This window comes from Poromitra crassiceps (genome assembly GCF_964638095.1).
Source record: "Poromitra crassiceps genome assembly, chromosome: 3".
NCBI classification, from domain to species: Eukaryota; Metazoa; Chordata; class Actinopteri; order Beryciformes; family Melamphaidae; genus Poromitra; species Poromitra crassiceps.
This window is the reverse complement of record NC_139625.1, coordinates 59832312-59849811: the sequence shown is the minus strand read 5'-3', so window position 1 is coordinate 59849811 and position 17500 is coordinate 59832312. Positions and strand designations below refer to the sequence as shown.

Sequence of the window (17500 nt, the reverse complement as noted above, 5' to 3'; positions counted from 1 at the left end):
TAACAGGACAGTACTGTGAAACTAAATGAATAACATCTGTAACAGGACAGTACTGTGAAACTAAATGAATAACATCTGTAACAGGACAGTACTGTGAAACTAAATGAATAACATCTGTAACAGGACAGTACTGTGAAACTAAATGAGTAACATCTGTAACGGGACAGTACTGTGAAACTAAATGAGTAACATCTGTAACGGGACAGTACTGTGAAACTAAATGAGTAACATCTGTAACGGGACAGTACTGTAAAACTAAATGAGTAACATCTGTAACAGGACAGTACTGTGAAACTAAATGAGTAACATCTGTAACGGGACAGTACTGTAAAACTAAATGAGTAACATCTGTAACAGGACAGTACTGTGAAACTAAATGAATAACATCTGTAACGGGACAGTACTGTGAAACTAAATGAGTAACATCTCTAACAGGACAGTACTGTGAAACTAAATGAATAACATCTGTAACAGGACAGTACTGTGAAACTAAATGAGTAACATCTGTAACAGGACAGTACTGTCAAACTAAATGAATAACATCTGTAACGGGACAGTACTGTAAAACTAAATGAGTAACATCTGTAACAGGACAGTACTGTGAAACTAAATGAGTAACATCTGTAACAGGACAGTACTGTGAAACTAAATGAGTAACATCTCTAACAGGACAGTACTGTGAAACTAAATGAGTAACATCTGTAACAGGACAGTACTGTGAAACTAAATGAATAACATCTGTAACGGGACAGTACTGTCAAACTAAATGAATAACATCTGTAACGGGACAGTACTGTGAAACTAAATGAGTAACATCTGTAACAGGAGAAATGCCCATTCTGTGATGCTCGCCATATCTGTGAAACCAGACGAACAAAACATTTGTGGGAGTCACCGTGCAAAAGGCATTTTAGCGATGGGGTGAGACCGTTTGGGTGCAAAACTTTAACATCCAGAACATGTGATCTGCTGTGGGATTATCGGGCTGTGTGTTGGGCCAGTCGGTTCTGCCAGCAGAACGCATCCCAGCAGAACGGACAAGCTGCCAGTTGCAGGCCACAGGGTCCAGTTGAACACTTATTCGGCAAAGGTGTTTCCATCCCCCACTTTGCACATTCAATCTTTTTCGAAAAATGCAAAAACCACCTAAAGTGAGCGTAAAAACTTTGCTAACTTGCTAAATTGAGGACGTTTCTTTGAATTTTGCCATTTGCATCAACACTGTGTAATGCAATACTTCCAAATGTGCATAAAAACAGGAAACACCTATTGAGGAGAGGAACAGTGATTCCCCAGCTTCTCTCTCTCTCTCTCTCTCTCTCTCTCTCTCTCTCTCTCTCTCTCTCTCTCTCTCTCTCTCTCTCTCTCTCTCTCTCTCTCTCTCCTTCCTGTCTCAGTCTCTCATCCCTCTGCACCCAGATTCCAATAAAGCAATATCTCATAAACAGGTGGTGTTTTTAATAGAGTCTGGCTCAATACATGCCGGGCTCCGCGGCAGGCTGCAGTTCACTTTATTACTGCCTCTGACTGAGTGGCTGCTCTCATAAGAATTTACCACCAAATGCACAATCCCACAAAGTGACAGCCTCAGACATTCCACTGACAAAGCTAGGTCTTTATGGCACGCACGCAAGCACACACACACACACACGCACGCACGCACGCACGCACGCACGCACGCGCGCGCACGCACGCACGCACGCACACACACACACACACACACACACACACACACACACACTGTTGCAATATAAATACTCACGTCCATGAACTCCACATTGGCTTTAGGTCCAGTTGTCTCATTGAGGATTTTAATAGCCACGGGGATCTTCACTGTTTCACCTTCCGGGACCCAAATTCCCTGGAATATACAAGCAATCACCATAAACCTACAGCCTTCAATGACACTAAACGTGTGCACGCACACACGCACGAACACAAACACACACACACACACACACACACACACACACACACACACACACACACACACACACACACACACACACACACACACACACACACAATCACAATCTATGGCCCTGATGATTTGATAGGTCATCCACATGCATCTGAGTTTTCTGCTAACCCAGGTGTTCCCAAACTACAGCACCTAATCTATTTCTTAAATACAACTCATGCAGGCGACGTGCTGTGTAACTGTGTGTCTTCACATTTAAAGGATGGCTTTACCGGTAAACAACCCACTTGGTATCATTAATCATCTCTGTAATATAAGCACATGGGCAGCCTTTATCTTCTCTCTCTGTTTAGCTCATGGAGAAAAATGCTCCTGCTCCTGTCTACAGAAACTCTGCCCCTGCCAGCTACAAGTTATTAAGGCTTGTTAAGGCACTCAATGCGATTCTCTGCGGATGTGCGCATACTTAAAAAATAAAAATAAACAATAACAGCCGCCCTCGGAGCAGATTCCACGTCTCCAGCAGAACTTCCGCAGTTCCGTTGTGACGCGCTGTGACGTAAAACACGTCAGAACGGAGTGCTTTGGCAGAGGAGGAAATGGGAGATCTCTGTGAGGAAAACACAGAGAGAGGTAAACACTGCACTGTGCTTATATTACCAAGATTATTAATGATACAAAGTGGGTTGATTACCAGTAAAGCCATCCTTTAACTGTGCCATCCTCTTCAATGAAGTCTCTGCACTGCGTGTTGAGCGTTGAGCAGCATTAATAGGCGACTGAAAAGTATCAAGTTACTCTTTGGCGTTACAACACATGGCAGTTCAGAGAAATTGTGGAATTTTATATATTTTTTCTGAACGTTTTCAAAACGGGAGACGGAATGTCTGTCATGGTGAGTACAGAGCTACTGCTTCGCCAAATGACAGATATGATGTGCGCACATACGACACCGTGTCAATATTGTGGTGTGGCCCCCAAATGCATTGGAAACAATGGCACAACAATCTACTGGTTTATTTCAGAATAAGGTCTTCTTCTTCTTCTTCTAATGGCTTTCCGGCAGACTGGATGCCTTGCGGCACATTGCTGCCTCTCACAGTTGGATGGTCTCACTCTAGACCTGATTCTTCTTCGTCTTTCAAGTTCCCGGTGTTTCAACTTCAGCAGCCGGGCGAATGCATTATTCTATAAATAGCACATTTTAATCTTGTCCGTTAAATCACTGGTGGGCCATGGAGGTACTGCACTTTTGGAATCACTGTGCTAAGCCATTCATTTGTCAAAAGCTGCACCATCATGATGCATTTCTCACTGTAAAAATGGCCTTATATTTTAAGGGACCACAGGAAAGATGTAGGAAGCGTAGTGTGACTGTTGGATTTGCTAATGGCCATTACTATGTATCTGGATTAAGTAGGGAGCTTTGTAGTCAAATCAAAAAGCGTTATAAAATACATCGGGCCATAAATACAGGAATTGAGAGGTGATACAGAGCCGGGAGTTGAGAATGCAATATTTATTCTGGTGAGTTTGCTGAGTTTAGGGGTGGTTATGAATAATTTTGCCCAGGGCAGGGAAGTTGGCAAGCGAACAATTTCCGCTCTGGATCCTTGAGCCGCCCAAGGCTCAGGTCTGTCAGGATATACTCTGACAGATCAATGTTTATTCTTACTGTTTAGCTTGTCAAGCAGGGTCTGAAATGTTTATTCTTGTTTAGGTTGTCAAGCAGGGTCTGTTCTGCTTGTGAGAGGGCGAGTTGAAAGAAGTTTTATGCATGACTATCCTTTACCACAACATCCATAATGTTTAACCACTGATACAATGGGTCTATAGTGTGGAGGACCCACATTTGAATGTGGATCAGAGTCCTGCAACGGGTCGGGTACCCGTGGGTACCCGCGGGTTACCCGCAAAAAGCTTGTGTAACGGGTAAAAAAAATACTTCTATAAATTCACGGGTACGGGCATGGGTAAACATGAACTAAACGCAGGCGGGCAGTGATTGGGAACAATAATTGACTGTATCAGAGCCATTTATGTTTTTGTTGCGCTCAGGCTGAATTCACAGTCACTACGGTAATCTCTGGTGCATGACGTGGGTAGTGTGTGTGTGTGCTGTTCCGGAAGTCAGGCAGACAGAGCGAGAGGAGAGATTTTTTTACCACCTGTCAAACAGTTGTTTTACGCTTTGTTTCTCTACATAACCGGCATGTTTCAAGTGTGCATACTGCATTGTTTGATGCTACAGACTGCACAACATAAACATTTAAAACTCAGCCGCTGGAGTCAACGTGACTGGAGACAACAAGACGCTCTCTGATTTCCATAACAACGAACGTGCAAGTGGTGGAGAGATAACGTTAGTTATTGGACATTGTAAAACTGCATTTCTGTCAGCGGAACAGCGATCATAAAGGCAGCGTGGATTATACCGGACATGTTTTGGATGGAAATATTTGGTAAGTCTGCTTGTTGCACAACACTGTGTTGTCTGATAGTGCTGACCAGCTGGTTACTGAACTAACATTAGCTGCTGCTAAGTGCTACTGCTAACGTTACAGGTGGTGAGTCTCAGCTAGAGACTGCTAATTATTAGCCTCCTGTGTGAAATGGTGGCAGTTTGGTTCAAAGTGAGCGACTGTGTTTCTAGGCTGTGTGATTCATTGATCACGGGTAACGGGGCGGCCACGGGTCTTATAACGACGGGTCTGGGCGGCGTGATTTCTATTCGCACATAGGATAAGCAATAACCACGCCCTGTGGCGCCGGGATTGGCCAGGAGCAAGTCTTTTGTCTTCTTCTTTTGACAGCTGGAATCTCCCACACCACAAACACTGGAGGGCACACAGCCCAGCGATTTCATGAACCAACTGAATAGCTCTTGAGAATGGACAGCGATTTCGAGAGCGGACATTGAGAGCGGACATTGAAATGAATTATGGTCATCTACCTTCCTTAGCATAGTAATAATAATAAGCATAATAATTGTAATCTACACAATGTACACAATCTACAAAAACATGCAATAATATGAACGGTGTTGTGTTCACGTTCATAGCTCATATAATATAATGTATCATATCGTTAATTTCAAGCTCAATTCTTACCCAGAGAAAAGGTACAGCACTGAAAATGTAACAAGCAATCGTTTTTTAAACATCTTTATTTTAAAAGATGAAAAAACCCAGGTGCTTTAGTCCCAAGCTTCAATGCTCCTGGCCAATCCCGGCGCCACAGGGCGTGGTTATTGCTTATCCTATGTGCGAATAGAAATCACGCGTCTGGGCGGGCACGGATTTGCAAAATTGGACCCGTGCAGGACTCTGATGTGGATTGTTTATGACGTAAAACCAAAACAGAGCTGAATTTGAAGAGATGCGTTTTTGCAAGTTAGTTTTAGCTTAGCACTTAGCTAAAACTAACTTCACCGCGGTCGTTTTTGCTGCTCTCAACTGGGTTAATTTGGCTATTCTTCATTACAGCGGCTGATTACCCGCTGTACATGTAAACAACACTAGTTCTGCTCAAGCACTCATAGTTTGCCTCTCTCTCTCTCTCTCTCTCTCTCCACACATCCAAGTACAAGCACACTCCAGAAACTAGTATAAACAGAACTACTACTTGTCCATGCTGTCTGCAGCTCAGCTGTCCATGTGTGCCTCCTCTCGGGACTATAACCAAGGCTTTATACTGACCTTGTAGACTGTCCCGAAGGCTCCAGAGCCCAGGATCTTCACCCTCTTCAGCTCCGTCTCTTTCAGGATACGCAGCTGAGCCTGGTTTGGGGCCGTCCCACTGGGGGTGAGGGGCTCCACCAGCTGAGGAAATGCATGCACGCACGCACGCACGCACACACACACACACACACACACACACACACACACACACACACACACACACACACACACACACACATCATTTAGCCCTCGCGTTCACTGGCCACCTCAGTGCCAAAAAGATGTGAAGTGTCACTCATGGCTATACTGCTGTGAAACTACTGACTCTTGCTCGAAGTTAAAACATTTTAACCTCCAGCACTCGGTGCTCTGAAACTCCAAACATTAATTACAGTAGGTATGTGTGACCATTCCATTGAAAATAATGGTAAAAAAGCAGTGTAAAGGGAGGTTGCTTGTGAACACACAGACTCGTAGTATTCTCCATATGGATGCAAGAATAAACAAGGGGACAACTTGACATGTTATCACATGTGCACAGTGCACACCATTAGACTGGTAGCCACCGTGACGTGACGTCACCTATTGATTCCTGGACTCCCGATTTGAAGCCTTGAGTTTTGCATTGTGACCGTCACCATCTTGGTTTTCTTGGAGCCAGAAGTGATGTATTTGGATGAGCAAAGCTGCAGTAACCTGCTACTGGCCTGTGATCGGCGAGCTGCGCGATCACAACGGGCGACCTGTCAATCACGCCCAAGAATATAGTCTGATTTATTCTCTATTTTGAATAACATGGGGGTGAATGGGGAATGACTTCCTTGGAGCTTTCATGTTGGCTTTTTTTTTTTTAATGTTTATCACACACACACACACACACACACACACACACACACACACACACACACACACACACACACACACACACACACACACACACACACACACACACACACACACACACACACACACACACACACACACACACACACACACGCACATCTTTCAGTCACTTATGAACTATCCTGTTACTCCAAGAGCAATAAAAAGCACAGGGACAATGAATGTGAAGCCCTGTGTGAACCTGCAGTTCAGGCTGCAGTGTGCACACACACACACAAAACAGATCACAGTGGTGTCGGCCACTATCACAGCCGACAAAGAGTAGCGGCTCACCAGCTGTGCACATAGAAAACAAGTCCAAGTCTGATGAGCCTTCTCCACGCCACCTGGCTGCCAATAACAGCTGACAGTGAGCAGCATGGCAGCAGCTGGCCGGCCACCCGCCACACCGCTAGCCGCTGAACAAAGCCCCGGCTACTAAATATAAAGAGAAGGAGCTGGCACCTGTGGCCGAGCTGAGAAATGATCTGAGCCAGAGGCAGGGGGGGGGCGCCATACAGAGACACCAGCTCACACACAGACACACACGCACCAACATGCGCCGCGCACACACACACGCACATGTGCATACACACACGCACGCACGCACACACACACACACACGCGCGCGCACACACACGCACGCACATGCATGCACAGCACACACATACACATTAATGAATTCATTATTTCACATAGAACACATCCAAATACACACACAAAATGCAATCAAGCATGCAGATAGCACACATCACACACACATGCGTGTGACACACACTTCAACATAGCAGATACACATCACACAAACACACACACACATGCACACACACAGACACACACACACACACACACACACACACACACACACAGATCTGTGTGCACACACATCTGTGCAGACCCACTCATTAACACACAAATGCAATCAACGTCCACATAGCACATCACACAAACATGTCTGTGCACACACACACTTACACAAACACACACACACTCATTAACACACAAATTCAATCACCCTCCACATTGCACACATGCGCACACACATATACACATTCATCCAAAAAGGGCATATCACACTCGAGACACACACACACGCACGCACACCCACACACAAAAGAAGTCAATGCGTCTGATCGATACGCGTCTTAATGAGCCTATCGGCCTATCAGTTCCCTCCTTCGCTGCGGTTTATCAGCAGCATAATCACCCAGCTCAGCCATGGCCATCAAACAATATAATGAGACCATATATCAGTCGGTCAGCCATACAAGCACTTACTCAATGTGATATAAAACCATCAGCACAAGAGGGCCGGCCCATCGGCCGGTCCGCACAATGGATGACATTGCCCGCGGCTCGGCAATGACACGCCGTTTAATGGCTATTGTTATGGCCGGGCCCGAAGGCGGAGTGAGAAGCCTGCGGCGCAGTCACCGCTGGAAGTGAGTTAGCAGTCGGGGAGAGGGAAGGGAGAACGAGGGATAAATAGTGGAGGACAGAGAGAGAGAGAGAGAGAGAGAGAGAGAGAGAGAGAGAGAGAAATGAAACAGGAGGGAGTGAATGAGTGAGTGATTATATGCGAAGTATGTGGCAAAAGAGAGTTTTTATGTTGGGGTTTATGTTTTTTTTATTGTTTTAAAATTGTATCTATTTTATCCATCTTTATTGTTTTTCCCCCATGCCGTTCATGTATTGTGTGTATGATCTATCATCTTAAGAGGCAAATTCCAATCAATTTGTTGACAAGGCAATAAATGGTTGAATCTTAAAGTGCATTATATGGGGGGAAGGAAAATAAATAGAATAGATAGATAGATAGATAGATAGATAGATAGATAGATAGATAGATAGATAGATAGATAGATAGATAGATAGATAGATAGATAGTGATGCGCGGGCCGCAGTTATAACCCGCTGACCGCGGATATCCTGCCCCGCGGGCGGGCAGGATCATAAAAATAAACATTCTGATTAATAGCGGATGGGTTGCGGGCGGTTGAAACGATGTATCATTAATGAGGAACAATAATATTAATTACGTTCTCTAGTCTATGAACGTATTTTAAGTTACATTTTTCGTCTGGCACATTCTTAAAGGCCTTAGTTGCCTAATGTAGGTCCCCCAAATGACCCACGGCCGTAAACACAACAAGAGCCATGTGCTAGATCGCTACGCTCCACTTTTCATCCATATATGGTCAATGATGTCACCCTCAAAAAGGAATCTCCGCTGAAGAGAAGACGCGTTCGTATTTTCCCATACAATGAGGCAATCCAGTAAACTAAACTTAAAGCTATAGCATTAGCCGAGTAAACTACATGAGGGCAAGTGGTGGACTGGACATAATACAGCATGGAAGTTTATTTGGAGTCTTGGACTGTAGCGATTGCACCAACGGCAGCAGAAATCGTAAGTTCGTTCCTTTTATACCGTTTTATAGCATTTATATCGTCGGGTGCATGGCGGGCGCGGATCTATAAATAGTATGAAATAATTTGCGCGGATTTATGGCGGGCGGACGGTTCATGCATACACGCGGATTAGGATGGCATAAAAGCTCATCCGCGCATCTCTAATAGATAGATAGATAGATAGATAGATAGATAGATAGATAGATAGATAGATAGATAGATAGACAGATAGATAGATAGATAGATAGATAGATAGATAGATAGATAGATAGATAGATAGATAGATAGATAGACCCACCACAGAGTGACCCACCACAGAGTAGGGTCACTCTGGCATATATTGGGCGTGGAAATGAAGAATTAAATTATTTAGAATTAATGATCGCCAAATGTATTTACTTCAACAAGAAGGTCTTCAGACAGGGAGGAACATCCATCATGTTGCTGAGATGGAAGATGGATAATATATACCGATAACTGTGTGCATAAATGGAGCAAGTCAGAAAGAACAGTCGAGAGGAGAGAGAGAGTGAGAGAGAGACAGTCGAGAGGAAAGAGAGAGAGAGACAGTTGAGAGGAGAGAGAGAGGTGGTGAGTGGTGACAGAGCAGTAGTACGAGCAGATGGTGACAGGCTGTAGCTGTTATTGTCTGGACTTATATGGAGAGGAGAGGAGACAAGAGAGGAGGAGAGAAGAGTGTGATTAAATAAGATGCAGTCCCAAGGTCTCCAAAACACTCAAACATCCAGCCTCTCTCTCTATCTGTCTCGCTCTCTCTCTCTCTCTCTCTCTCTCTCTCTCTCACACACACACACACACACACACACACACACACACACACACACACACACACACACACACACACACACACACCACTTTATTTACCAGCTAACGATGCACCCTGCCTTTGCCAAAATGAACTTCTCTGGTGGTGCAGTGGAGATGATTCGGATGTTTCATTGGACAGATAAGCAGCACATTCGAGCCTCGAGCTAGAATACATTCACAGAATGATTATGGATTGAGTAAGTGAACACTGTACTCAAACATCAACTCGTGCTGCTAGCCCTCGGGTATATACTTCAATGTTCAAATCATCCGTATAAATCGCTTTATTTGTTACAAAATACTGTCGAATTGAAGGAGGATGAAGGAGAACAAGCTTACCGTACAACAAAGGTTTGCCTAAAGGCAAGTGCACTTTAGGGAACCAGGACCAGTAGGCTATCTGTGTTTTTAAATGGCTTTTAGTTTTTTAAGGACAGATACAACCACATAAATATGAGTTTATCACATTAGTTTCTGCAGCTTTTGCGATGCCTCGGAGCAAACTCATTGTACATTCAAACCAGCAGCACTTCGACTATAGGCAGCTGCGCTGACCAGTTTACCACCATCTGGCCTAGTCTATCTTGGCATCCTGATTCTAGCTGGGTTTCCATCCAAATGTATCGCAACTTTTAATCGAATTTTCAGAAAGTCGGCAAAATAAAATGCGAAATAATGCGCGTTTCCATCCACTGCTATTTTGCGAATTATAGAGCTGTCAATCACCTCGTGTTTGAGGCTGTCTAGACCCGATATACAGCTCTATTAAACACATCTAACGTTATTCATTTAAAGTTTCTTGATGATCTACAAGTAGACAAAGGTACCATAATGCAATTTCTGGATTACCAGGTGCGACTCGACAAGCATATCGTTATAATCCACGGAGCATTCAGATAGTAAATGAATGCAATTTCATTCAATTCTAGACGTGAGTCGCCTTAAAGTTAATTCTTCTGTTTACCACGGCGGGTATTGTGCTGCATATTTACCGTGTGTAGCCCTATTGTGCGACATGTCATGTTTTGCAGTGATCAAGGCAAACTGCCTGGTTTTTGAATGGAGAGACAACGGAATATCGCTTCATCTGTTTCCACCGCACGTTTCGCATTTTCCTTTTATTGATACACCCGACTTTTCCGCCTCCCTCAAGCGTGAAAACTTTTTTGCGAAATTTGGAGGCTTTTGCGAATTAGGCAGCATTTCCATTCAGTTTTTTTATGCGCAAATTGAAATTTAGCATAAAAACAGGTGGATGGAAACCCGTCTACTGTAAGTGAGAAAGGTTCAAATTACTATTAATTATTAGTCTCCCATAGATTCCACTCCTACAGTCAAATCTTTAACAGTGAGTATTTGCCAAGTTTTTCTCTCTTTACAGTTGACATAGTTACAAGGTAGCTAGTAGTTTGACAGACACCAGATATACCAGTACCAGTAGAACACACTAAATTTGTTCTACTGTATAACAAGAAGCTCAGTGCAGAACAGAGGCAGGATACATGAAGGTGAACTGTGCATTGCCCTCTAACAAACCCTCAACACTATTTTAGGAAGCCAGATACATAGTGTCAGCACAGCGGCTCCTGAGTTACATCACTGGCTTTCCTGGGGAAGCTAAGCAGGTCTGGCTGTGGTTACTCCTTGGATGGGAGACCATGCATCTGGTGCTGGAAGTGGTGTTGGAGGGCCAGTAGGAGGTGCTCTTCCCTTTGGTCTCATGAATAATATCTCCATCCCCAGGGCAGAAACAGGGAGCACCGTCTTTTGGATGAGACGTTAAACCGAGGTCCTGACGTGGTCATTAAAGATCACATCGGTACTCTTCATAAGAGTAGGGGTGTAACCCCGGTGGCCTGGCTAAATTCCCACACAGGCCTTCCTTCAATCATGGCCACCTAATCATCCCTCGTTACTTAATTGGCACATTCAGTCCTCGACTCTCCACCATGATAGCTGATGTGTGGGAAGCGTTATGGCGCAAACTGGTTGCCGTGCATCAACCAGGTGGTGGATGAGTTGAATCCCCCCCTGATATGTGAAGCACTTTGAGTATCTAGAAAGGCACTATATAAATGCAATAAATTATTATTATTATTATTATTATTATTATTATTATTATTATTATTATTATTATTATTATTATTATTATATTCTTAGGCTGGGGACATACTAAAATAATTACAAGACGATTTAACACCGATTTCTCCATAACAATCAATGGGGAATCCCAGGTGGAGAGTTGGTCAGGACCAATGGTGGGCAAATATTATCTGGTAGTTATCGAGTTTCAGATACAATCTTAATCGCACCAATTGACTTGCAGACTGATCTGAATATCAAACCTGCAATCACGACTGGATATTCACTGGGGCCCTACACAAGTCTACTATTTTTTTGCATGTAATAAAGATCATGGCATTAATGTTGTGGCACCAATCTGGTGAAATGCTAGGTTGGGTGCCACCCCCACCTCAGAGCAGCAGGCGGGGCCCTTACCGGTACAGTAGGTCAGACAACCCAAAGCAGCAAACCTATCCTTAACCCACCCGCCTCTTCATTCATCGTCATTCACTGACATTGAAATCAAATGCTACTTTAACTAGGCAGTGCTCTGCACTCTATTACCTTGCATCATTAATTGAGTAGCATAATAATACGTGAGGTATAATAGGGCTAAAAGGACGGACAGACATAATGTAATGAAAGTCACAGACAGAGACTGTTTGGCGCCATTCATTGCTCAATCAAATATAAGCACCAAATAAGACAAGTGTAGCTTAATAGCCGATCTGAGTGGCGTTGTTCCTGGGTATGGCATTTGTTGCTGGAATAGTTCAACATCCTTGTATAGCTAAACTGACTTAAAAGGGAAAGTGGCACAGAGGAAGGCAATTTGTGCATTATGACAGAACAGCATGCCTATCATTATGCAAGGCCATTGATTGTGCTCCTGCAGCCCGGCGCCAACAAACTTACTTCTCATTATTTTATGTTATCAAAAAAAAAGTCTGGGTTACATTTCTTCTCAGTCTCTTTGTGAATTCCTGAAAGCTAACATTTGATCATGTAGACACAGGAACGTATTATCCACCGGCAACGCACAGGTTCATTAACATAGGTGGCTGTTTTTCCTAGTGTTTGGGGCGTGGTTCATGAGATGTAGTGACAAGGCCCCTGCCGCCCGGGAGCACCTTCCTCTCAAAGGTGCGGGGCATTCCTTACATCAGTGGTCTCAACCTGGGAGTTGGGACTCCCCGGGGGAGGAGGGGTCACAAGGTACTTTTGTGGGGGTCACAAGATTATTTATGGGATAGGGAGATTTTTTTTTTCTTCCACCGTACACATTCTTTATCATGTCTATGTCCGTTTTTGCTGTCATTTTTTTCTTTCATCTTGTGATACTGAACATTCTAGGCATCATTTGATAATCAATAATAATAATAATAATAATAATAATTGCTGAACATCTTGGTGTGGGATATGACTTAAAGACTCAAATCTGTCATTACAGTATGTGTGATGCAATGCATTTTCCAAACCGGTTTTTAAAAGTCTTCTAGTGTGCCTGAGTTCACTTAGCCTGGGTTGAAACCAAACCCCCGGGAGCTGTCCAGTCGCTCCAGTGCTGAAATCCTTCTTGTAAGAGACTGAGAGAGAGCATGTAACCAGCGAGAGAGCTGTCCACAACCCGCGGTGCTGAAACACTTACACAGCCCCCGTCTCCACAAAGGGAGAAAGTGAGAAAGGGCAACTCCAAGCACAGCAGTCCTGCTTCATTGGACCCGGGTCAGAGTTCAAGGCCCCAGGTTGCGCCACAACAGTGAGGGGACTCTGCCGGTTGCACTGTCTCCCCTTTGCGAAAAGCAATTTGTTTTCAGGGCCTTCTTCAAAAAGCCACTGCCGGGTGAGACGGGCCGTTTTTTTTATATTAGCCTCTGTGCTTCTTTCAAGGTGAGAGACAGAGAGAGGAGGGGGGGATAGAGAGATCAAAATAGAGGGTGGGAGAAGAAAGAGGGAGGGCAAGTGCAGAAAAAAGGCAGCGGCAGAGAGCGATAAAACAACAAGGAGAATGGCTTTTGCAAGTCAACACGGTGTCAACGGCCCTCGCCATGTGTCCTTGATATGGAAATCCTGGCTGAGGCGTTCAGATCACATTTTGACAGTGTACTGTACCGGAGGCATCTTTTTACTGTCTGAGGTGAGCGAGAGGTGAGCTGTGGCACCGAGAGAGAGCGAGAGAGAGAGAGGGAGAGAGAGAGAGAGACAGTCCCCAGCTGTCCCCAAATCCCTCATACAGACAAGCTTGATCTCCATTCAGAGGCAGACTCCGCTCTATTATTCGTTTGAGTAGCGCGTCGCACATTCGCCGGCTGTCTTGCGGGTATCAGCCTATCGTAAAGGTTTCATCAGCCAACAGAGCCTCTGGAAAGCGTGAGACATGTGTCTCGTATCGTGACGGTGCGGGTCTTTAGTATGCTGGCTGGGTGAGCATGGAGACAGACAGACTGCATCATTCAAATAGAAAGTACACTACCAGTTAAAAGTTTGGGACACACTGCGTTTGCTTTATTTTTTACAATTTTTCACATTTTAGAATGATGGTAGAGACATCAAATCTATAAATAACAGATGGGATTATGCAGTGACGCAAAACACTTTTAAGCAAATCAATAACTATCTTATATTTTAGATTGGGAAGCAGCAGTATCTGTGTGTCTGCAGTGTGAATGTCTGTATTTATTGTGCTCACCTCGTAGCACCTGTACGATGGAGGCTCGTTCTTTTGCGTGGCCGGCACGGGTTCGGGTCCGACCCGGGTCCTTTGCCACATGTCATCCCCTCTGTCTCTCTCCCCACCTTTCCTGTCTGCCTACTGTCCTATCTTAATAAAGGCAAAAATGCCCCTCCCCCCAATCATTAAAAATAAAAAATAAAATAAAAATGTCTGTATTTATGTATTCAGTGGAAGAATTCAATACAAAAAAAGATCCCTTCTCTTGTAAAATAAGTGCATGAATGTAAAGCATATTGTGGCTTACTCTTATAGTTACAGTACAAGCCAGAATAGTTTTTGAGGACAGACTCTTGTTTTGGATAAATTGACTGATGCTGTTAGCTATTACAAAATGGATATACACAGTGGCATTTTGTATTGAACCCCTGTTTGTTAGATCACATGATGCGGACACATACTGTGTACACGCCCACTTCCCAACAGGGTGGAATGATAAATGTCAGGTAATGACATGATGTCAACCTTTAACTCTCCCATTCTCTCTTCGCCATTTAGCTGCACTTCATGCCTTCTGAGCAGGTAGGGATTGGGCGTGTTGCGTTCGGGGAGCACAAGGCTGGTGACGCTGGTGCATATGGGCTGTTGTGGGGATTGAACCTATGACCCCTCATTAACGGGTTGTCTGTCTAACCTGTAGGCCAACCTGCCATAGGCTTTAAAGATTTTATTACATCTAATTACCTGTACACCTAATTAGGTTCCCTGGGAGAGTGAGAGAAATTGACTTGGCCTGACTATATTTCACACCATCCTGGCGGGGTATTGAGTGAAGCTTTGCACTGGCGGTAACCACGTCTCAGAGGGAACTTCATAAACTGTGGAGTTGGATGCAAGTTTGAGGCATTTCTTTCCCCTCTCCGTCCAACCCTGCTTCCCTTCCCTTCTCCATGACAGTACATTAGCGAATCTGCCTGGACTGAAGACTTCCCTCGCGGTCAGGGGGCTGTCGGGGCAGAGCCGCGGTTGATTAAGATGGATGTGCGCGGCCCAGGACGAGGCAGAAACAGCTCACGGCCGACCCCTCTCCCTGTCTCCGGTCTGACAGCTGTCTATAACGCTGCTGCCTCTACCTGCAAATTATACTAACACAGTCTGACAAGCAGCCTGCACGGCTCCCATAGGGAAGGCCAGGCAGCGGACCGGCAGTGAGGATACAGCTGCATGGGGAAAGGTGATGGAGCACTCTAGACATGCAAACACACACGACCACACATACAGCAACCCCGCACCTCAATCTTCTGCCTTTCTCCTTTGAATATAAAGTCCGTTCCGCGGTCTAATGCTTCCCGGAAGCGAAGCCTCTTCAAGGCCAGATCGATGGGCAATGGCGGCCGTGCATTATCTTAAAACATTCTGCACAGTGCGTGGTTTGGCTAAGTACCATGCCCAAGGTTTCATACTTCAAGGTTTGCTTAGAAGTCGAGTTTATTCTGAATCCGTCTGCATCTAGTGAAGACTGCATCAGAACTTTCAAATAGAGAATCTATAACGCCACACTGAAAGCTAAGCAAACAGGATTAGAGGAAGTCTCATCCTTCCATCCACACATCCTGTTTAGGTGGTGAATGGAGTGTGATCTGGAATCTGAAGAAGATTACATTTCAGAAGCCAAACATTACCTTATTTGCTTTTGTCACAATGATAGTCAAGAGGCAGACGTCCTTCCCAATTTCCTCTTGAGGTTCAATAGAGCAGTGGTTCTCAAACTTTTTCACGTCAAGGACCCCGAACTGACGCAAATTAGACCATGGACCCCCATTTGATAATATTTTATCCCATCTGATACGATTTTTGCTTTTAGATGTTTTACACAAATTGTATGAAACCCATGAGCAAAACAGTCATACATTCTCTCATTGTATTACAGTTTGTATGTATGGAAATATAGTGAAAATAAATGATTCCCCTTTTTGCTGGGGACCCCCTGTAACACCCTCAGGGATCCCTGGGGGTCCCTGGACCTCACTTTGAGACAACTTCCATAGAGTTTATCTTACCTAATAGCCCTGTAATTTGTTGACAGATAATAATCCAAGACAAAGCTATTACCAATGCATTCAGTGGTTGAAAATACATTATTTATCCTGCAATCTACAATTCTGTCTCCGCTGACAGAAACGAACCCAAGTCAAGTAATTCCTCTTTTAAATGATACATCAGCCAGAAGGCACGGTTATGCCATTAATGACATATCATTCTGAGTATGTTAATCTAAGTGAAAGAAATAGTCTTTTCAGTTGCCTTTGCAGTCACAGTGCAGGAAGTGATGCAGAACAAAAGCCTTTGAGCGGTGTGGCAGCTGTTGGCCCTCTCACCTCTGTCTCCAGGAAGCGGCGCAGAGCCCTCTTCTTCTTGATGCTCTTGCGTCGGACGTACACGGCCACGCTGAGCGCCACGATGACGATGATGAAGAGGCCACCGATAATGCCGGCCGCTATCAGGGGCGTCCTGGGGACACCGAGGAAGAGGAGAGTCAGGAAGGAGGAGGCTCCAATAATGTTTCAGTGACAGGCAATGTGGCAATGTTAGGAGATTCACTTGCTGTTACACCCAAATACAAAATTCCTATTGCTTACATTTCAAGTTAAATTGACATCCTGAGCCTGCAAACATATCATTAGGATTTTGAATGAAGTCTTTCTGTATCTCTGTTGCGTAGCTAATAATCGTCTATTGGTGGAAATCCTAGACCTAGATCATCAATTAATTCTTCCACCGGCCAAGGTCCATCTGTCCACCAAAATGTAATGGAAATCCATTTATATGTTTTTGACATATCCCACCAGGCTGCGAGACAAAAAGCACACTAACATTTTGAAGTTATAACCTCATGAGAAAACGAGATGACTGAAGTATGCCACAATTACATGACCAAGTCCCTTTTCCTCCTCCCTCCATTTTGCGATTCTCCTTATTGCACATGAGCATGTGCATGCATGTACGCCGTCGCACGCAGAGAGGCAGGCACACACACACGCA

At 44.4% G+C, this 17500-nt stretch overlaps 1 protein-coding gene across 1 annotated transcript in view; it reads right to left on the bottom strand.

The window, feature by feature from the left end:
- The window catches only part of LOC310772857 (receptor tyrosine-protein kinase erbB-4-like), a gene marked incomplete at its 3' end in the record, with an annotated part of 279666 nt that overhangs the window by 76787 nt on the left and 185379 nt on the right, over positions 1-17500 (bottom strand). The window contains exons 16-18 of the mRNA XM_083632786.1: positions 16837-16969; positions 5620-5742; positions 1763-1861 (exon numbers count right to left, since the gene is read on the bottom strand). Coding sequence (XP_083488912.1) covers positions 1763-1861; positions 5620-5742; positions 16837-16969 — 355 coding nt within the window. The remainder of the gene's footprint in view (positions 1-1762; positions 1862-5619; positions 5743-16836; positions 16970-17500) is intronic.